Source organism: Hyla sarda, chromosome 8 (genome assembly GCF_029499605.1).
Source record: "Hyla sarda isolate aHylSar1 chromosome 8, aHylSar1.hap1, whole genome shotgun sequence".
Classification (NCBI taxonomy): Eukaryota; Metazoa; Chordata; class Amphibia; order Anura; family Hylidae; genus Hyla; species Hyla sarda.
Window position 1 is genome coordinate 209,291,495 of NC_079196.1, and position 22,570 is coordinate 209,314,064.

The following is a 22,570-nucleotide window of genomic DNA, read 5'->3' on the forward strand; positions in this document are numbered from 1 at the left end:
TTTTGTTCTGTTGATTGACCCCCTCTTTCCCATGCCCTTCTTCCCTACTATTTCATTCTTCCGCTTATTTTCTCTCCTTCCTCCCGGATTTCTCTTATTCCCTCCCTCTCTATTCCCTCTTCTTCATTTACTTTGTCCCCTCCTTCCCTTTTCCCCAATCTCCTCCTGTGACTGTTTCCCCACCGGGGTCTAAACAATACTCCTGTCATACATTGGGTAGAAACGCACTGTCCAGAATTGACCTTGCTTGTGGTAACTCGCTTCTAAACTCTCAGGTCTCGGACGTCTCCTATGACAACTGAGTGATTTCAGATCATTATCCCCTTTTGCTTGATCTCTCCTTGGCCAATTCTGGAACACCGCATCGCTGGAAGATCCATCCTTTTTGGTTGGATCTTATTGGTCCTAATGATCGAATCCCGAAGCAGCTTCAGGTTTTCCTTCAGACTAACATACCCGGTAATTCACCTACGCTGGTTTGTGAGACGTTGAAGGCATACCTGAGGGGCTGTTTCGACTATATCCTTCATCAAAAAATCTTCCTCCGGGAGGGAGGAGGAATTAGAGAAGAGCTGTTCGGCCCTTGAAGAGCGGTATGTTGCAGATCCATTTTTATTTTGAACATGGGAATCAATGCAGTATGTTCGGAATAAGTTCAGCATATGGGGGATGCTGCCACTCACGGTTTCTAGCCGCATTAATCTCATTAAACTCATTTTTTTGCCTAAGTGCCTTTATGCTTTAGAACATGTTTCAGTCCCGGTGTCCAAATCATTTTTTTAATTCCTTGCACTCTCTTTTGTCTCCTTTTATCTGGGGACCTAATAGACCTAAAATTCGCCTTACTACCCTTCAACGTCCTAAATCAGAGGCTGGTATGTCACTGCCTGACTTCTTATATTATCTGGCTGGTCAACTTTGGTACAGACACTGGGTTCTGGATGACCCGATGCCGAACAGTCCCTATCTCGCTATGTCCCTCAATTGTCCCTACAGCTTGTCTTAGAAAGTTCAACTATGGGTGGCCGGACCTTCTTGCCCCTTCATAAACTGGCCATTCAAGTTTGGCAGGCTACTACGTCTGTACATCATTATATAGATATCCTCTCCGATACCCCGCTATACATCTGAACGGCACTCTTGATTCTGGCAAAATGCTGGAGTGCACACACTACACCCCCTATATGCTGTGCTCCTTTGAGCAACTACAGGCTATACACAATATCCAAAGACAGTGTTTCTTTAAGTATTTACAATTACGTCATGCTCTTCATATTCAGTTCCCGGTGGGTGCCTCTTCCATTTCTGAGTTCCCGCTGATTGGGGTCTTGAAGTCTCAGGGTCTTGTGTCCATCCTCTATACTCATCTTAACCATGCCAAGAACTCACAGGTGCAGTTGCCTGCAGTCAGGTAGATCCCTACTCTTACAGATGATGATTGGGAGGAGATGCTATCTTCTCATATGTTAGTATCCCTGGCTGCCAACAAAAAACTAATTCAATTGAATATTCTATATAATAGTTACATCACTCCCATAAGATTGCACAGAATAGGTAGATTGGCTTCTGTTGCCTGCCACCGTTGCGGTGCAGCTCGGGACAATTTTTGGCACCTCATGTGGGCGTGCCCTTACATTGTTGATTTCTAGATGGCAGTCCTTCGACTTCTGGCAGCACTTGTGCAACCCCCTCCTCTGCTTGACCCTTTAGTCTGTATATTTGGTATATTTAATGAGGAGGTGTGGACTCATCCTACTCAAACTTTTTTGAGAGAATAATTGTTCTTGGCTGTAGCTCTCCGCTGGATGGACCCGAGGCCCCCTACTCTGGCCTCGTAAGAGGCCGATATATTTTCCCAAATTATCATTTTTTTTTCTTTATTTCCACTACATGATCTATACTCACGTCAGTGCCTGTCCGGCTCATATGTTATTTATATGTCCCTTGCTTTGTGGTGCAGTACGATGTTGGAGATGCTACAACTTCCGAGACTCCGCTAATGTCTGTTGTTCTATATGGCATACCTGCTTAACCCCTTAAGGACCCAGCCCATTTTCCCCTTAAGGACCCGAGCATTTTTTGCACACCTGACCACTGTCACTTTAAGCATTAATAACGCTGGGATCCTTTTACTTATGAATTTGATTCAGAGATTGTTTTTTCGTCACATATTCTACTTAAGTAGTACATTTTTATTGATACTTGCATCATTTCTTGGTGAAAAATTCCAACATTTCATGAAAAAATTAAAAATTCAGCATTTTTCTAAATGTGAAGCACTGACGGGGATGTCCTGTTGAGGATGTCACTCGTCATTGCGCAGCGCACAGCGTAACACAGGACGCCACAGGAGCCAGAAGTAGCCTGGGCCCCGGGAACAGGTAATTATAAAACCGGGGATGGGGGGAGGCAATGGGGCAGCGGCGGCGGTCTCTGGCCGGGGCGGTGCGGTGGTGGTGGTGGGTGCGGGGCATTATCGGATTATAGGCAAGGCAATTGCCGATACCGATAACGTCCAAAATCCTCAATATCAGCCAATAATATCGGCCAAACCAGCAATCGGTCGATCCCTAATGTGTACTTTATGTTTGCATCATAGAGTTGACATGTTTTTACTTTTGGAAGACATCAAAGGGCTTCAAAGTTCAGCAGCAATTTTCCATTTTTTCACAAAATTTTCAAAATAGGAATTTTTCAGGGTCCAGTTTTGAAGTGGATTTGAAGGGCCTTCATATTAGAAATACCCCATAAATTACCCCATTATAAAAACGGCACCCCTCAAAGTACCCCTTAGCCCTGGGTCCTTATGGGGTTAATAGTTTAACTGTTTATGTAATTCTCCACTTTTTTTTTTTTTTTTTATGTTGTTTTGACCGATGCAGTTCTATTTCAGTGTAAGATTTCTGGTCTGTTTACCGTTGCTGCTTATTGTAACTCCAATGTGGTCGCGCTACGATTGAGCTGGTATTTACTGATTCTGTATGTAACTGCAAGGTTGTTACCTTTTCAATAAAACGAATAAATAAAAGAAAAACAACCTTGTACTATGCAACATTTCCTCATCGTAAAAACAAGTCTTTAAAAGACCTTAACTGGACACGGCCCAAGGATTAACTCTTTAATGTATAAAACGTTCAAAGAGATTTGCTATTTATTTAAAACTCCACAAACATCAGTGCAATCGGATTAGATCAGGATAGGTCAATGCAAGGGATCAGGGTGGGGGCCTGGGGGTCACCTTCTCAGCTGAATTTCGAGAATTCCTCCTATGTGTTTTTAAACAAGTTCAGATATTCAAGCGTCCGGGATCCATCAGGGCAGTATCCGCGTTTCAGCGCATGATCAAAATGTGATTTCTGCAAGGCCTGGGAAGGAGACAGTGAGAATGATGACAGTGATTCCTGAATACAGAACCTGTAGGAGGTTTATTAGATATGGAAAAGCCAAAAATAATTATGTATTGTTATGTATAACGGCAGGTTTTTTTCTCTCTACATTAGTGTTTCCCAACCAGGGTGCCTCGCGCTGTTGCAAAACTACAATTCCCAGCATGCCTGGACAGCCAAAGGCTGTCCAGGCATGCTGGGAGTTGTAGTTTTGCCACAGCTGGAGGCACCCTGGTTGGGAAACACTGCTCTAAATGCTTGCAGAATGTGCTGTGTGCACTGAACAGATCACATGACTCCCTGCAGCGTCACAGACACAGAGGGGAAAACTGAAGTTGCATCCCCCCCACCCCCTTATCACCATCTTCTACTCTACAATAGGGATTTCCAACCAGGGTGCCTCCAGCTGGTGCAAAACTACAACTCCCAGCAAGCCTGGATAGCCAAAGACCGAAGTTTTGCAACAGCTGGAGGCACCCTGGTTGGTAACATTGGTCTACATAAACTTTTTGTGGACCCTTTGAGAACATATACAGGCGTATACCCCTTTAAAGGGGTACTCCGGTGGAAAAAAAAAATTTAAGAATCAACTGGTGCCAGAAAGTTAAACAGATTTGTAAATTATTTCTATAAAAAAAAAATCTTAATCCTTCCAGTACCTATTAGCTGCTGAATACTACAGAGGAAATTCTTTTCTTTTGGGAACACCACTCTCTCTGCTGACATCATGACCACAGTGCTCTCTGCTGACATCTCTGTCCATTTTAGGAACTTTCTAGAGCAGCATATATTTGCTATGGGGATTTTCGCCTATTCTGGACAGTTCTTAAAACGGACAGAGATGTCAGCAAAGAGCACTGTGCTCGTGATGTCAGCAGAGAGCTCTGTGTTTCAAAAAGAAAAGGATTTCCTTTGTAGTATTCAGCAGCTAATAAGTACTGGAAGGATTAAGATTTTTTAATAGAAGTAATTTACAAATCTGTTTAACTTTCTGGCACCAGTTGATTTAAAAATAAAAAAAAAAGGTTTTCCACCAGAGGACCCCTTTAATATAATTTATTTCCACATACTATTATATGCAAACACAGATTATAGTAGGTGCAGTATAATGCTGGGTTCACATCTGCATCGGCGGCTCAGTTCGGGGCCTATGTCACCGATTCTGGAAAATTGTTATGATTGTAAGTCAACCCCAACCTCAGCTGTACCATGGCTCAACCTCTCTACATGCCCCAATACGGCTCCAAATAAACTGGGCAGTAGCCATTTATCAGCAACCTCTTTAAGGATACGTTCACACGTACAGCAGCTGCTGCATATTTTGTGTAGCTGATTTTGCTACCCATTAACTTCAATGTGAATGTACCCTAAAGGGAATCTGTCAGCAACATCACCAGCACCATCCCGCTGGTACTGCCTGTGCGGGTGAGCCTGATTAAAATGGTCTTTATCATCATGTGCCGCCTATTGCCAAGAAATCCTTACAAATGCCGATACGCAAATAAGGGTCTTGGTGCACTTGGGGAGTCCCCAGCCTGGAGCTTCACTGGTTCTTCTTTGGTGTTCTATCCCACTACCCCCTAATGAATATTCATGCCCTTCTGCGCATGCGCAGTAATAGTTTGGGTTGTCCCTGCGGGACATCTATATCGCGCATGCGCGGGATCTCAGCTCATATCAGCAATGTGCAAAAGAGGAAGAGCGTGAATTTTTATTAGGGAGCGTGAGGTACAACGCATTGGCCTGGGAAATAGAACCAGTGCACCTCAGGGCTAGGGAACCCCCCCCCCCCCCCCGAGTGCACCAAGACCCTTTTGATCAGTATCACCGGCACTAACAGGTAGTACCATCAGGTTTGTGCGGATGACGCTGTTGACAGATTTCCTAGAAGATGTCCAGTGGTAAGAAATGTATCCCCTATCCGCAGAATAGGAGATAAATGTCTGATCACGGGGGCTCTGACCACTGGGACCCACGCGATCTCCCATACTGGGCCACGACTGAGCTGGTGTGTGACGTTTCGCACACAGCAGGTCAGCTGGTACAAGCACGTCCCTCCATTTATCCCTATGGGAGGGGCAGAGACAAAACGTTCCTGCTTGGTACGAAACACGCTCTTGCAGCGCCGACCCGGGGCCCTCTATGGGTGATAAAAATAAAAATAAAAAAAAAGAACATGAAGTCCCCACATGAGTTCTTTCTTGCTCCACCCAAAATCCCAGACCCAACCTAACTAAAACCCAACCACCTACCTATACAGAACAACATAAATCACATAAAAATACATACAATACAAACCCTTTATAGGACCAAGTTCAGTGCCTGTAAGCCCTTTATCAACATTCACGTTCTAAAAACAAAAAGCAAGGGTGCACATGCATTAGCCCACCACCACGATCGAAGGATGGCAATCCTGATATAAATAAATTTGAACTCTCTCCCTAACTTTACCCTACCTTTCACTCTATTGCTATCCCTTCATTAAACTAACCCTACACTTACCCTATCCCTGTCCCTTTATCACTGCCACTAACCAAAATAAGGGTACTCGGCCCAAAAGGCCTAATACCTAGGGCACATCAAATGAAAAACCTTTCCATAGGAGAGAAGCCCTACTGGTACCAAGACTGCCATACTCCAAAGACCTGATCTTCCCGAGGTCACTGGTGATATTCCTACAAACCTCCACCACGGAGAGGATTTTCTGTTGGGTCGACACTAAACACTGTGCATTATGTGTAGTACCTAACCACTAAAACTAACTAAGAATAAAGTACCCTGGTCTCTACCAGGGTCCTGAATGCCCCATAAGGCCACTCCGGATAGGTAAGGCCAGCAAGTTGACTCAAGCCGATGGAAGCACCCACCCTGTTGTAAACCCCTATATTAAAAAAGGGACAATGAAGCAGGAAATGGTCCATGCTTTCCAGTGTGTCCCCGCACTCTTCTCGGGGACATCCCTGGTCATCAGAGTTCCTGTACTTCAGGTTGTCCCTTACATATAGCTTCCCCTGAAAGCAGCGCCAGACCAAGTCCCAAAACATTTGGGAGATCCTTTTCATGCTCAAAAGATACAACCCCACCCTCAGATCCCGACCTGGGTAGTCCCCTGAGTGCCAGAGGCTTCTGGAAGTGGGTCAACAGAACCAGTTTGTCAAAGAACTGCCTTGACTGGGTCCTGATCTCCCACACTCCCAGACCCCACCGACGTATCGCCTTCAGAGTCGGGGTAGCGTAAGCCGGAAGATATCCTTGGGGCGTATGGAGATCCCTCACTCGCCCTCCTCTCTCCCAATTCTGGGAGTAAAGCCGAAACTATTCCCTGCAGGAGAGCACCCACGGAGAAGCCCTCTCTTTCCAGAGGTTTGACATGTTGGCTTTCAAGAAGGTGTTCATTAAGAACACCACGGGGTTTACCATAGATAAACCCCCTAGTCTCCTTGTGAGATACGTAACCTCCCTCTTGACTAGGTTCAACCTGTTCCCCCATAACAGTTGAAAAAACAGGCTGTAGATGCTAGTGTAGTAAGCCTCTGGCAAGATACATACACTGCCCAGATAGATAAACAAGGGGAGAAGGTACGATTTGATCAGGTGTACCCTTTCCCTGAGGGTCAAAGACCAACCCTTCCACTGGTCCACCTTCTGAGTGGCATCCCGGATAATCATCCTGGCCAAATGTAATGCTTAAGACTTTTGCTGATTCTTGGGGCCCTGGAAGGGTGTCAGTGAGATCAAACGTGGGGACCCCACGTTTGGTTCAATGGTTCAATGCTCGTGGTTCAATGCTTTGGCCTGATCCAAGGACAGCAAGTACCCCTTCCAAAGACCAGCACTACTCCGCTCCATTGCATCCCTGACACTAAGGACAGCACTTAAGGAAAGGAGCCGGGGTGCAAACTTCACCAACCGATTAAACAGTATCTTAGCCAGAAGCTTCCAGTCCATATTGAGAAGAGCTATGGGTCTCCGATTCTCAATACGGCTGGGATCTTTACCCTTTGAGAGAAGAATCAGGGCTGACCTCATTGACTTCGGCAGAGTGCCTGAGGAAAGACACTCATTGAACACCTCAGTCAAGAGGGGAGTTAAAGACTCCTTAAAGGTCCTGTACCACTCAGATGTTAACCCCTTAAGGACTGAGGGGTTTTCGGTTTTTGCACTTTTGTTTTTTCCTCCTCACCTTTTAAAAATCATAACCCTTTCAATTTTGCACCTAAAAATCCATATGGTGGCTTATTTTTTCACCACCAATTCTACTTTGCAGTGACATCAGTCATTTTACCCAAAAATCTACAGCGAAACGGAAAAAAAATAATAATTGTGCGACGAAATTGAAGAAAAAACTCCATTTTGTAACTTTTGGGGGCTTCCGTTTCTATGTAGTACATTTTTCGGTAAAAATGACACCTGATCTTTATTCTGTAGGTCCATACGATTAAAATGATACCCTACTTATATAGGTTTGATTTTGTCGGACTTCTGGAAAAAATCATAACTACATGCACGGAAATTTATACGTTTAAAATTGTCATCTTCTGACCCCTATAACTTTTTTATTTTTCTGCGTATGGGTCGGTATGAGGGCTCATTTTTTGTGCCGTGATCTGACGTTTTTAGTGGCACAATATATGTATTGATCGGACTTTATCGCTTTTTATTCATTATTTTGGACTTTGGAATTTGTTTGTTTGCGCATACGCCATTGACCGTGCAGTTTAATTAATGATATATTTTTATAGTTCAGACATTTACGCACGCGGCGATACCACATGTTTATTTTTATTTACACAGTTTTTTTTTTTATTGGAAAAGGGGGGCGATTTGAACTTATTAGGGAAGGGGTTAAATGACCTTTGTTAACTTTTTTTTTTCTCACTTTTTTTTTTTGCTGTGCTATAGCTCCCATAGGGAGCTATAGCACAGCACACACTGATCTCCTATGCTGATCCCTGCAGAGCCATAGCTCTGCACGGATCAGCAAGATAGGGGCTCGATTGCTCAAGCCTGTAGTTTAGGCTTGGAGCAACCAAACCCCGATCGGACGCCGCAGACACAGGTAAGGGGACCTCCACCTGCGTCCCAGCTGATCAGAACATCGCGATTTTATCCGATATTCCCAAACTATATTATCGAGGGCCACGCAGTCGTAAGTCAGCTGATTATTGGAACCTCTCCTATCTTGGGACCTCGTGACATTATTGAAGTCCCCTCCAAAAATAAATTGCCGACTCGAAACAAAGAAGAGATTCTTACGGCCCCACCTGGTTTGTGAGCAGAAGCTCTTGTCCCTACATGAAGACCTCTAAGATCAGGCACCTCCCCATTTCTAAATTAATAACCCGTCGGCATTCTACAGGAGCGGTAAAAAGGACCGCCACCCCACTATACGGCTCAGCCGCAAGAGACCAGTGGGAGGGACCGGGTCTTCACTCTTTTCTGGCTTTTACCAGAGAGGCTAGATCTGACAACCTGGTCTCCTGTAAAAAGAAAATGTCGGTTTCAACATGGCCGAGAAAATCAAAGGCTGCGAATCTAGCCGTGTCAGACTTTATACTGGCACAATTAATAGATGCCAGCTTCAATGGGTGAGTGCCGCCATACATACAGGGTGATTAAATTAGATGGCCACACCCTATACCTTTGTTTCCCTTTCTTTTTAGCCCCCTCATCTCCCGAAGATGACGAGAGGGTAGGACCACTTTTAGATCTTTTCTTGGATTCTGATTGATCCAGTTCATCCCAGACTCCGTCCGGCCACGGTCTAGCCATCCCCTCTGAGGAAGGTGCCTCCACAGGACAGGGCGCAGTTCCCCCCCCCAGAGGCTCTCTTTCTCCCTAAGGGGGAGGAGATCATATCGAGGATAAGGTACCGGTTTGACAGGTCTGAGGGGGGGGCAGTCAGGCTTCTGTTTTGGACCTGGCCCGCAGTACAAGGAACAGAGGGCTCAGACCTCTTCTTTCTCCCTTTCCTTTTGCCCTTGTCTTTCTTTTTGGGCCTCTCCCCACTCTTCTCATCCACACTTTCATAGTGGGAGGAATCAGAAGGGTCGGCCATATTGCCTTCTCCTCTGTGAAGCCTCCTGATTATCTCATTCACCACATTCTCTTCCAGGGCTTCAGTGGTTACAGGGCAAACTTCAGGAGCAGGGGCCGGAGCTACCCCTGTCACCTGGGCACACTCCAGCTCCCTACTCGTCCTCCGATTTTCCTCCCGCCTTAGTTTGGCAGGGCCCTTTTTCTGCCTCACTAGCCCTGTTGCGCCCCCATCCCTGCTTGTACCCTCCCCAGCTGAGGCAACTTCACAGCTCTCCTCGGCAGGAGCATCTGCTGCATGGGCGAAAGCGCTAGCACAACGGCTGAAAAGTGTGCCCGAGGACACCACACAGGTGGCACCAGATCTGTCTACAGGATGAGGCCAGATGACCCATCCCACCACACAAAGCACAGACCTGCACAGTACAGGCTGCACTAAAATGGGTGGGGCTGCCACACCTGTGACAGACCTTAGGTTGCCCCTGGTAGAAGATCTGGATCCTATCACGTCCAAGGAAGGCAACCGTACTCCCTGAGAGTTTGACAGAAAACGTCCAGGCCCCGGACCAGATCCCGTGCTCATCCAAGTTTTTCTTGGGCATGTCCATCACATGCCCATACCGTCCAAGCCAGGTCATGATGTCATAACAAGAAAGCAACTCGTTACTGGTCAAAACGGTCACTTTCTTGATAGAGTTCTGACAGGAAATCGCCTTTATGGCGAAATCACGTCAGCAGGGCTCACTCTTCGCCACTTCGTAGTTTGACCAGAAGAGTTAAAGACCCTCTTGCCAAACTAAACTGATGTCAAACTCGGACGAACCTTAGGGGTGAATCAGGGCAAAGATGTCACACACCCTGATTTCCAGCTAGAGGAGGAGCTACACCACTTTAGCGCGAGGTGGGCACGCATCCTTGCACCTCCAAATCAGACAGACATTTCTACAGTTATTGTCCTGCCCGGGTGTTGGGAGGGACCAGACCACCTCCCCATTCTGCTCTTGGAAAGCCCCCAGAGCCGGACAGAGATGGGACCCCCCTGAACCCCCGGCAGTGACATTGGCATAGCTCCTAGGTGCAGTCCGGGCAGCCGGACAGGACCCAGAACGAGGGGCGATCCTGTAGTTCCAGAGCTGCCCACCATAAGCCCATCCTGCCCTTGCCTACCCGCAGGATGGGCAGGCTTCACTTGTATTGCGTCTGCAGCCATTTCTGATGCCATGCTGTACCCCCCATGCTGGCCCCGTTCCACTATATATACAGGATCTGGCAGTCTAGAGGGCCCTGCAGCTGGCCCAGACTGCTGGAAAGGACGGAACACATAATGCACAGTTTCCTGGGTCTTCAGTTTCTTTTTACTGATACATCATCACACTGGTTATCACCAAATGTTAAATTCAGGAGGTGGACTGCGGACTCCTGCATCATTATCACCCTCAATAATCCCCCAGCCTCACGCTCAACATCATCCTCCTCACTCTCGCTTAACGGTAGCGCCACCTGGGCCAGCTCAATGTAGCTTTCCTGGGTGGTCTGGGTTTCACATGGAGTAACTACAGACACAGCATCTCCCTCCACAACTGCCCTTTCCTCCACTTTCTCTCCTTTACAGCTTCACCACCCTCCTCACTTTCTTCACCGCCACTACTCTCCCCATCACCTACCTCCACTTTCACCTTACCTGGGGATTTCATGGCGGCAAACCGGTCTTCATTCACCAGTTTCTCTCTGAAGAGACCGCTTCCCTCCAGGATCTCTGCCCTCCTTTCCTCCATCTTCACGATCTCACTTTTCAGCCCCATGATTCTTCTCTTCAGCTCAGGCCGGTTCTTTTTGGACCCAGTGTTTGCCCGATTCTGAGCCCCACGCCAGCCTGGCCAGCCTGAGCTCCTTACCAAACCACTCCTACTCCGCAAACCGCCCGGTCATGCGGGAGCAGTATGTCGCACTCAACTCCTTGAGTCCTCTTTCAGCCCAAAACTCTACGCTTTTTCTCCTTGCCTTCCTTCCACCACTGGATCTCTGGCTAGCACCCGTCACCTGGGAAGCAGAGCCTGCATTGCTGCAGACTCTGCAAGATCTTCTCCCTCCGGCCAGAACAATGACTGTCGCAGTTTGTTCTCCACCCGCTCTGCCAGCCTGGAAGAACAGGAGGTGGAGGGCCAGGACTCCCAGGGTTCCAGGCAGGAAGGCCCTTCCCAGGAGGCTGCCACACTCTCAAGGGCTGATGGAAAACCTGCTTCTCTGCTTTGTCTTGAGAGAACAAATGAAAACACTCGCACACACTAGACTGCTCTGAGCTGTGTGTAGCAGAGTGAGGGAGGAAGTTCTCCCCTGTATGGCTTCAGATGATGTCACGCCTGCTGGGGATCGCCCCTTCCCAGTCTATGAATCTGACCGAGACTGAGCAGAAAATACAGAACAATATCAAGGTAGAAAACTAAAAAATTATAAAAAATAAAGGCAGGGGGTGGTTTATCATGATGGGGGCAGTGAACTGGGAGGATTATAACATTTAACAAGATCATGACAGGTACTCTTTAAGCCCAATGCAATCTTCTCACATCAGTGACCGGGGGAACATATAGAATCCATTACAGAAGCAATGGGGTCATAGGTCATTAGCCATACCTAGGTTTAGAGAATCCTTAGTCGCCCAGCTGATGCAGTAATGGAGGAGCAGTTGTTCCAATAATTCCTTCTCATCTAAAAATTCCAGTTTCTCGATCCTGCGGACAATGAACTACAGTTACCATCACACACAAGACTTCCCACCATCCCCCATCAATACATTAAATCCCTCTTCTTCCCTCCATTGGGTGCAGGTTTATTATTCCTATCCCATTCCTTTGTGCCCTGTAGTTGTGCTTTATTAGGTTTTAGGTGTGTATGGCACACGTGATATTGGTAACAGAAAAGGATTTTGTTTATTTTGCGTGTTCTGTTCTCCTTTTATGTAAACTATTATTTTACCAGACACTTGTTTTATAGTCTCAGAGCTGTTTGCCATTAGATAAAAAAAAAGAAAAAAAAACATAACATTTCTTCTGATAAGAATAAGGTGCACTAAAGTTCAGCACCGCCATTGACCGTAGCATCTGTCAACAACTTGGAGGTAATGATTCTCCTTGTGGAGACTGGTGTAGGGAAAACACAGGCCAAGCAATGCTCCTTGGGAAAAATTGTATGCAAATTAGCTGTACTCCAGGAGAAGAAAAGCTGCCTATATTGTGACACCTATTAAAAGTAGTTTTCCTGTAAGTCCATGTCTGAGCCCTGAAACATGACTGGGGATTATACTCAAACCAGAACATCAATCAAAAGATAGATACCGGTCTGTAGAGTACCCTTTAAAGGGGTACTCCGGTGCTTAGACATCTTATCCCCTATCCAAAGGATAGGGGATAAGATGCCTGATCGCGGGAGTCCCGCCGCTGGGGACCCCCGGGATCATGCACGCAGCACCCCGTTTGTAATCAGTCCCCGGAGCGTGTTCGCTCCGGGACTTATTACCGGCGACTACAGGGCGGGCGGCGTGTGACGTCACGCCCCCGTGTTATGTCACACTCCGCCCCTCAATGCAAGCCTACGGGAGGGGGCGTAATAGCTGTCACGCCCCCTCCCGTAGGCTTGCATTGAGGGGCGGAGCGTGACGTCACACGGGGGCGGGGGCGTGACGTCACACGCCACCCGCCCTGTAGTCGCCGGTTATCAGTCCCAGAGCGAACACGCTCCAGGGACTGATTACAATCGGGGTGCCGCATGCAAGATTTTTTATAGGATATTTGTATTTAGAGTTAGGTTATTTGTAATATGGTATTTATATTGTGCTGTATGTATTAATGTATTAGTACTGTGCAACAATGTGATTGGCCATTTGAAAGGTGGTAGGGTGACCTACCATCCGCATCGAATTTCACAGTGACCCTACCCATAAAAGGGGTATTCCGGCCTTATACATCTTATCCCCTATCCAAAAGGACAGGGGATAAGATGTATGATTGCAGGGGTCCTGCCGCTGGGGACACCGCCATCTCTGCGCACCCCCGGCATTCCGTGCTGGGTGCTGCCTCCAAGAAGTGACGTCATGGCCACGCCCCCTTTCATAGAACATGAATGGAGGGGGTGTGGTGTGACGTCAATAGGGGGCGTGGCCATGATGTCACATCCCCGACTCAGAGGCAGCGTCCGCAACAGAATGCCAGGGGCTGTACAGAGATCGCGGGGGTCCCCAGCGGTGGGACCTCTGCGATCATACATCTTATCCCCAATCCCTTGGATAGAGGATAAGATGTATAAAGCCGTAATACCCCTTTAATGTCAATGCTGGATACATTATCTTTGCTTGTATCAAATCTGCAGCGAGCAGAACAGTCTCGGCGTTACTCACCGCACAACGTCGGCTCGGGGAAGACTACTGTACACCTTGATCATGTCCCAGGCGTCGGCCGCCTCCCAGCCATTACACAGTAATCTCTCTGTCTGCAAAGGAAAGTTACGGTAAGTATACAAGAAAGGAAAGTCTATAAGATAATCCATTGTATGAACAAAAGGTGAGAGACTATCCGATGGGCGCCTTCCTGAATAAATGTATTGAACCCGCACGACCCCTACACAGTTTCGCTATCTCGCTTCATCAGGGATGAAGCGAGATAGTGAAACGGCGTAGGGGTCGTGCGGGTTCAATACATTTATTCAGGAAGGCGCCCATCGGATAGTCTCTCACCTTTTGTTCATACAATACTTTAAACACCGGACTGAGAAGTTACGGGAATCGGACACCGAGGCTGCCACCTGTCATCGACTTGAGCGAGTCTACATGCCATCTCAGGTGTTGTACTCTTAGTACAACACCACACGGTAAGGTGCAATTTATCCATACACCTTTCTTGTTCATCCCGCAGTATTACACCAGGAGCACACCTCTTTTCTTTTTATAATTGTTCTATAAGATAATCCAGACCTGGACCTGTGTTCTAGAGCCCTGAATCGGGATGGAGATCCCACGGGTCATAAAAAAAACATGCGGATGGTAATGAGGTTATTGCGGGCAGTCACGCGCCATACCTGTGGGTCCTGCAAACCCCACCCACTCCTGCACCGCAGACCCAGTCTATTAGCTATATTTCCCACCCCTGTCCAGAATCCCAGCTAAGCCCACCCTATGTCATGCTGTCCTGCGCTGCTTTCTCCTCCCCCTGCCATCTGGTACAAGTGCGGCACTGAGGAGGTGGTAAACGTCATAGTACGTTGCGTACGTACAAAGGGCACAGCAGTGGACGTCAGTGTAGTAGAAGCCTTCCCTGGGGGACCCATCACCTCACCAACCGTTACATATAGTAATCAGCACAAACAAGTACACTGCTCATAATTTTACACACCTTAGTGCCCATATACTGACTGCAGCGACAAATCTATAGTACCTGAGAGTGCAGATGTGACATTCAAGAAAAGGGCGGTCTCACCCAGCTTTTCAGCCTCCTGAAAATATGTTTATAGCTGGGTGTGACAGTCAGACCCTGTTAGGATTACTACAGAGTCAAGAGTCATTACGGGCTCTGACTACTATCACTACTACTTATCAGCTGCTGTATGCTCCACAGGAAGTGGTGTAGTTCTTTCCAGTCTGACTGCAGTGCTCTCTGCTGACACCTCTGTCCATGTCAGGAACTGTCCAGAGTAGGAGCAAATCTACATAGCAAACCTTTCCTGCTCTGGACAGTTCCTGACACGGACAGAGGTGTCAGCAGAGAGCACTGTGGTCAGACTGGACAGAACTACACAACTTCCTCTGGAGCATACAGCAGTTGATAAGTACTGGAAGGGTTAAGAATTTAAAATAGAAGTAATTTACAAATCTGTTTAACTTTATGGCACAAGTTGATCTGAACCTTTAAAGGGCTACTCAGAGTTTGGAACAAACTGTTCCGAACGCTGGAGCCGGGAGCTTGTGACGTCATAGCCCCACCCCCTCATGGCGTCACGCCTGCCCCCTCAATGCAAGTCTATGGGAGGGGGTGTGATTGCTATCAAGCTGCCTCCCATAGACTTGCATTAAGGGGACGGGGCTAAGACGTCACAAGCTCCCGGCGCTGACCGGCGTACCCCTTTAAGACCCTGTTCTGTTTCGGAGGTTCCATTGGGGCCTGTAATACAGATTCCAGTAAAAATCCCAGACCACCACGTAATTCCCCATCCATAGGATAAAGCAGTGTTTCCCGACCAGTGTGCCTCCAGCTGTTGCAAAACTACAACTCCCAGCATGCCCGGACAGCCGAAGGCTGTCCAGGCATGCTGAGAGTTGTAGTTTTGCAACAGCTGGGGGGACAGTGGTTGGGAAACACTGATCGGACCCCCACCAATCATAACGGAGGAAAATTGTTCAGGGCAGAACTTCATTTCTCTGTAGTCGTGACCTGTTGGGGGTCCAAGCAGTCAGACCCCCACTGATCAGCATTTTATTTCCTACGCACAGGATATAGGTATTAGAAATATTCCCTTTATACCCACAATAATAATATCCACGTCATAGAAAGACACATGTGCTGCTGCCATATTTAAAGATCAGTTCTAAGTTAAAGATGTATCAGGAGGCGCATATAGCCCCATCATATGAGGTGACATTCTTCTAAGAGATATCGGTATACATGTGCACTTCACTCCCAGCTGGTTTCCAAGATCTCCGATATCTTATCAAACAAAAAGTACAATTCACGTAATAGCAGGTTGTCCATCGGCTAATAGATCCACACTTTGTACACCGCAAACTGAACTGATGTGTGAATAGAGGTCAGAAACATCAATGGGGAGGTAGAAACGATCGATAAGAAGGCAACTAAACCTCTATGTGATCCGAACAAAGCACAAACGTATATTCTTCTCCATAGGAGCAGTATTATAGTAGTTATATTCTAGTATATAGGAGCAGTATTATAGTAGTTATATTCATGTATATAGGAGCAGTATTATAGTAATTATATTCTTGTATATAGGAGCAGTATAATAGTAGTTATATTCTTGTATATAGGAGCAGTATTATAGTAGTTATATTCTTGTATATAGGAGACAGTATTATAGTAGTTATATTCCTGTATATAGGAGCAGTATTATAGTAGTTATATTCTACGATATAGGAGCAGTATTATAGTAGTTATATTCTTGTATATAGGAGGCAGTATTCTAGTAGTTATATTCCTGTATATAGGAGCAGTATTATAGTAGTTATATTCTAGTATATAGGAGCAGTATTATAGTAGTTATATTCTTGTATATAGGATGCAGTATTCTAGTAGTTATATTCTTGTATATAGGAGGCAGAATTCTAGTAGTTATATTATTGTATATAGGAGCAGTATTATAGTAGTTATATTCTTGTATATAGGAGCAGTATTATAGTAGTTATATTCCTGTATATAGGAGCAGTATTATAGTAGTTATATTCTTGTATATAGGAGCAGTATTATTAGTTATATTCTTGTATATAGGAGCAGTTTTATAGTAGTTATATTCTTGTATATAGGAGCAGTATTATAGTAGTTATATTCTTGTATATAGGAGCAGTATTATATCAGTTATATTCTTGTATATAGGAGCAGTATTATAGTAGTTATATTCTTGTATATAGGAGGCAGTATTATAGTAGTTATATTCATGTATATAGGAGCAGTATTATAGTAGTTATATTCTTGTATATAGGAGCAGTATTATAGTAGTTATATTCTTGTATATAGGAGCAGTATTATAGTAGTTATATTCCTGTATATAGGAGCAGTATTATAGTAGTTATATTCCTGTATATAGTAGCAGTATTATAGTAGTTATATTCCTGTATATAGTAGCAGTATTATAGTAGTTATATTCTTGTATATAGGAGCAGTATTATAGTAGTTATATTCTTGTATATAGGAACAGTATTATAATAGTTATATTCTTGTATATAGGAGGCAGAATTATAGTAGTTATATTCTTGTATAAAGAGGGCAATATTATAGTAGTTATATTCTTGTATATAGGAGTTGTATATAGGAGCAGTATTACAGCAGTTATATTCTTGTATATAGAGGGCAATATTATAGTAGTTATATTCTTGTACAGAGGAGCAGTATTATAGTAGTTATATTCTTGTGTATAGGAGCAGTATTACAGCAGTTATATTCTTGTATAAAGAGGGCAATATTATAGTAGTTATATTCTTGTACATAGGAGCAGTATTATAGTAGTTATATTCTTGTATATAGGAGGCAGTATTATAGTAGTTATATTCTTGTATATATGAGCAGTATTATAGTAGTTATATTCTTGTATATAGGAGGCAGTATTCTAGTAGTTATATTCTTGTATATAGGAGCAGTATTATAGTAGTTATATTCTTGTATATAGGAGCACTATTATAGTAGTTATATTCTTGTATATAGGAGCAGTATTATAGTAGTTATATTCTTGTATATAGGAGCAGTATTATAGTAGTTATATTCTTGTACATAGGAGCAGTATTATAGTAGTTATATTCTTGTATATAGGAGCAGTATTATAGTACTTATATTCTTGTATATAGGAGGCAGTGTTATAGCAGATATATTCTTGTATACAGGAGGCAGTATTATAGTAGTTATATTCTTGTATATAGGAACAGTATTATAATAGTTATATTCTTGTATATAGGAGCAGTATTATAGTAGTTATATTCTTGTATGTAGGAGGCAGTATTATAGTAGTTCTATTCTTGTATATAGGAGCAGTATTATAGTAGTTATATTCTTGTATATAGGAGGCAGTGTTATAGCAGATATATTCTTGTATATAGGAGGCAGTATTATAGTAGTTATATTCTTGTATATAGGAGCAGTATTATAGTAGTTATATTCTTGTATATAGGAGCAGTATTATAGTAGTTCTATTCTTGTATATAGGAGCAGTATTATAGTAGTTATATTCATGTATATAGGAGCAGTATTATAGTAGTTATATTCTTGTATATAGGAGTAGTATTATAGTAGTTATATTATTGTATATAGGAGCAGTATTATAGTAGTTATATTGTATATAGGAGGCAGTATTATAGTAGTTATATTCTTGTATATAGGGGCAGTATTATAGTAGTTATATTCTTGTATATAGGGGCAGTATTATAGTAGTTATATTCTTGTATATAGGGGCAGTATTATAGTAGTTATATTCTTGTATATAGGAGCAGTATTATAGTAGTTATATTCTTGTATATAGGAGCAGTATTATAGTAGTTATATGTGCAAGTGTAGAAGGAAAAATTATTGGACTTTTTTGTTTAATCTGCACCCCCATCGCATGTCTGCTTACCCGATCTCCTAGAAGTGCAATCACTACCAAAATCCATCCAATACATCTGGACAGTGCCATTTCCTTCTACATTTTACTTATAGTAGTTATATTCTTGTATATAGGAGCAGTGTTACAGTAGTTATATTCTTGTATATTGGAGCAGTATTATAGTAGTTATATTCTTGTATATAGGAGTAGTATTATAGTAGTTATATTCTTGTATATAGGAGTAGTATTATAGTAGTTCTATTCTTGTATATAGGAGCAGTATTATAGTAGTTATATTCTTGTATATAGGAGTAGTATTATAGTAGTTATATTATTGTATATCGGAGCAGTATTATAGTAGTTATATTGTATATAGGAGGCAGAATAGTAGATATATTCTTGTACATAGGAGCAGTATTAATAATACTGCTCCTATGAACAAGAATATATCTACTACAATAATACTGCTCCTATATACAATAATATAACTACTATAATACTGCTCCCTATATACAAGAATATGGCTACTATAATACTGCTCCTATATACAATATAACTACTATAATACTGCTCCTATATACAAGAATATAACTACTACAATACTGCTCCTATATACAAGAATATAACTACTATAAAACTGCTCCAATATACAAGAATATAACTACTATAATACTGCTCCTATGTACAAGAATATAACTACTATAATACTGCTCCTATATACAAGAATATAACTGCTATAATACTGCTCCTATATACAAGAATATAACTACTATAATACTGCTCCTATATACAAGAATATAACTACTACAATACTGCTCCTATATACAAGAATATAACTACTATAATACTGCTCCTATATACAAGAATATAACTACTATAATACTGCTCCTATATACAAGAATATAACTACTATAATACTGCACCTATATACAAGAATAAAACTACTATAATACTGCTCCTAATAAAAGAATATAACTACTATAATACTGTATTATAGTAGTTATATTCTTGTAATAGGTGCAGCATTATAGTACTTGTATTCTTGTACATAGTAGGCAGTATTATATTAGTTATATTCTTGTACATGGTAGTGTTCATTTAGTCTGTTAGGAAGCAGATGGAACTAAAATCAGCCCTCTCTCAGGAATACTGAGGCCCCTGGATCGATATATAAAACAATTTGCAATAAAACAATATGATCTATATATTCTTTTAAACATAACACATTGTCAACTTTCGTTAACTACAATGTATGGCTGATACGGATTGATTGTGACCATCATAGGAATGTCACCTCTATCCCATTATGTAAGTATAATATACATAGGAACTGAAGAGGATCAATACTGAACAATGCCTCAGAGGCCCATTTAGTGCCGCACAGTAGATAGACAACACATTAGAGGTATAGAACGGCTGATAACAAGACCTCACGTTGTGTAATGACAGACTACTGACCTGGGACTGCAGCGATTGGCAGGCCTCTACCCCGGCTAGGTTACACCGCCTCCTCTGCAGGTTCTCCACCATAATCTGTCCAAAGCGATCGGCCATGTTCACCTGTGAAGAAGCAGAACAGAGGTTGCGGGATGTCTTCTTATCACCATCCTCTTTAACTTGACAAATAATTGGAGAGCGTTCACAGCTTGTAAAGTGAACATGGGTTCATCCGGGTCTATTCCATCAGGCCGGGTTGGTTTATAGAAACAGATGGTGACATGTTGTTCTCGTGTCGTTTATTTAATATTATTTAACCTCTAACAAGGGACATTGAGGTTCACTTATCAGCCCTGTACTAGTTTAGCCCAGAAAACTTGGAATTAACTTTATCAACACAATTGTTCTAACAATTAAGAAGCACTGCCATAATACGGTGGTCACATCAGGACAGCACCTATCCATATGTCCCATTAAGGCAGAGTTTCCCAACCAGGGGGCCTCCAGTTATTGCAAAACTAAATCTGCCAGTATGCCCGGATAGCCGTTGGGCATGATGGGAGTTGTAGTTTTGCAACAGGTGGAGGCCCCCTGGTTGGGAAACACTGCATGAAGGTATATGGATGACACAGAAAGAACTGCTAAAAAAGAAAAAAAGCCAGCCTCCCCTTTGGCATCCTGTGTTACATGACTTAGGTGTTAGGCCTGCATTGAAAAAAAGAAGCTCAGAGAGCACAATCATTCAAATCCATCTGTGTCAACATAAGCGAAAAATCGGTAAACCCAGCAGGACAGAAACCGGATTAAAGGGGTACTCCGCCCCTAGACATCTTATCCCCTATCCAAAAGGATCAGATCGCCGCGGTCCCACTGCTGGGGACCCCCGGGATTGCTGCTGCAGCACCTCGCTGTCATTACTGCACAGAGCGAGTTCGCTCTGCACGTAATGACAGGCGATACAGGGGCCGAAGCATCGTTACGTTACGGCTCCGCCCCTCATGACATCACGGCCGCCCCCTTCAATACGAGTCTATGGGAGCGGGCGTGGCGGTCGTCACGCCCCTGCCATAGACTTGTATTAAGGGGGCGTGCTGTGATGTCACAAGGGGCGGAGCCATGACGTCACGCTGCTCCGTCCCCTGTATCGCCCGTCATTACGCACAAAGCGAACTCGCTCTGTGCAGTAATGACAGCGGGGTGCCGCAGCGGCAATCCCGGGGGTCCCCAGCAGCGTGACCGCGGCGATCTGACATCTTATCCCCTATCCTTTGGATAGGGGATAAGATGTCTAGGGGTGGAGTACCCCTTTAATTGTGGTACTACCGACGGGGTGCAAAGCTGAAGTATAGCAGCAGAACTGGCATAATAGAGCATAAAATGAAGCTTGCACTCACCGTCCTTGTAGAAATTCTTCATACGGTCATTCCGTTCTGGCAGGGAGACCTTGTTGATGCGGGGTGCTAAAAGGCTAAACGCCGTTTTCACACACACCTTTGTGCTTCTTCCGGCCTCCGAGGAGGCCGGAAGAAGCACACAGGTGTGTGCGAAAACAGCTGTTGATGCGGAGTGCTTATAGGCCAACAGCCATTTTCGCACACTCCTGTGTGCTTCTTCCAGCCTCCGAGGAGGCCGGAAATAGCACACAGGTTTTTGCGAAAACGGCTGTTGATATGGGGTGCTTAGGGGCTAACAGCCGTTTTTGCACACACCTGTGTGCTTCTTCCGGCCTCCTCAGAGAAGGCCGGAAGAAGCACACAGGTGTGTGTGCAAAAACGGCTGTTCGCCTCTAAGCACCCAGCATCAACAAGGTCTCCCTGCCAGAACGGAATGACCGTATGAAGAATTTCTACGAGGACGGCGAAAGCAAGCTTCACTTTTATGCTCTATTTATGAGTTAGGCCACCTTCACAAGACGCAAAATGTGCGGAATGTCCGTCCGGGAAGCTAGGACCGCTTGGAAATGCGCAGTCTCATAGATGGCGATGCATTTTCGAGTGAAATCCGCAGAAAGAATAGACATGTCTATTCTTTCTGCGAACGTCAGAATCAGGAGATTCCGCCGTGTGCACAGTGAGGTAGAATCCCATTGAAATGAACAGGACTCTGCTGCAGCAGAATGTCCGTGCAGAATATTCCATCGGAATATTAGTAGATCTGCTGGTATTACAGAGCTTGCAGGTCCGGTAAGTTCGCTCATCTCTTCTTATATCTGCAATGAACAACCAAAATAAAACCAAATGGATTTCATTGTTGATGTCTAATGTGGACAATCACTGAAGAATTCACTGCAGATCTGAAAACCCACTGCCATTTTCCTTCTGCTTTATGTAAATTCTAAATTCTATGCAGATTCCGTAACAAGTAAACAATGCGTGAATCCACCCTTAAGAGGAGATCCTCCAGTGACATTTTAAAGGGGTTATCTA

At 44.2% G+C, this 22,570-nt stretch overlaps 1 protein-coding gene across 1 annotated transcript in view; it reads right to left on the reverse strand.

Moving 5' to 3' along the window:
* Nucleotides 1–3,104: 3,104 nt before the first annotated feature.
* The window catches only part of LCMT1 (leucine carboxyl methyltransferase 1), a gene marked incomplete at its 5' end in the record, with an annotated part of 43,050 nt that continues 23,584 nt past the window's right edge, over nucleotides 3,105–22,570 (reverse strand). Inside the window, 4 exon segments of the mRNA XM_056534735.1 lie at nucleotides 3,105–3,365; nucleotides 12,054–12,151; nucleotides 13,813–13,904; nucleotides 20,166–20,267. Of these exon segments, the coding sequence (XP_056390710.1) occupies nucleotides 3,343–3,365; nucleotides 12,054–12,151; nucleotides 13,813–13,904; nucleotides 20,166–20,267 (315 nt within the window).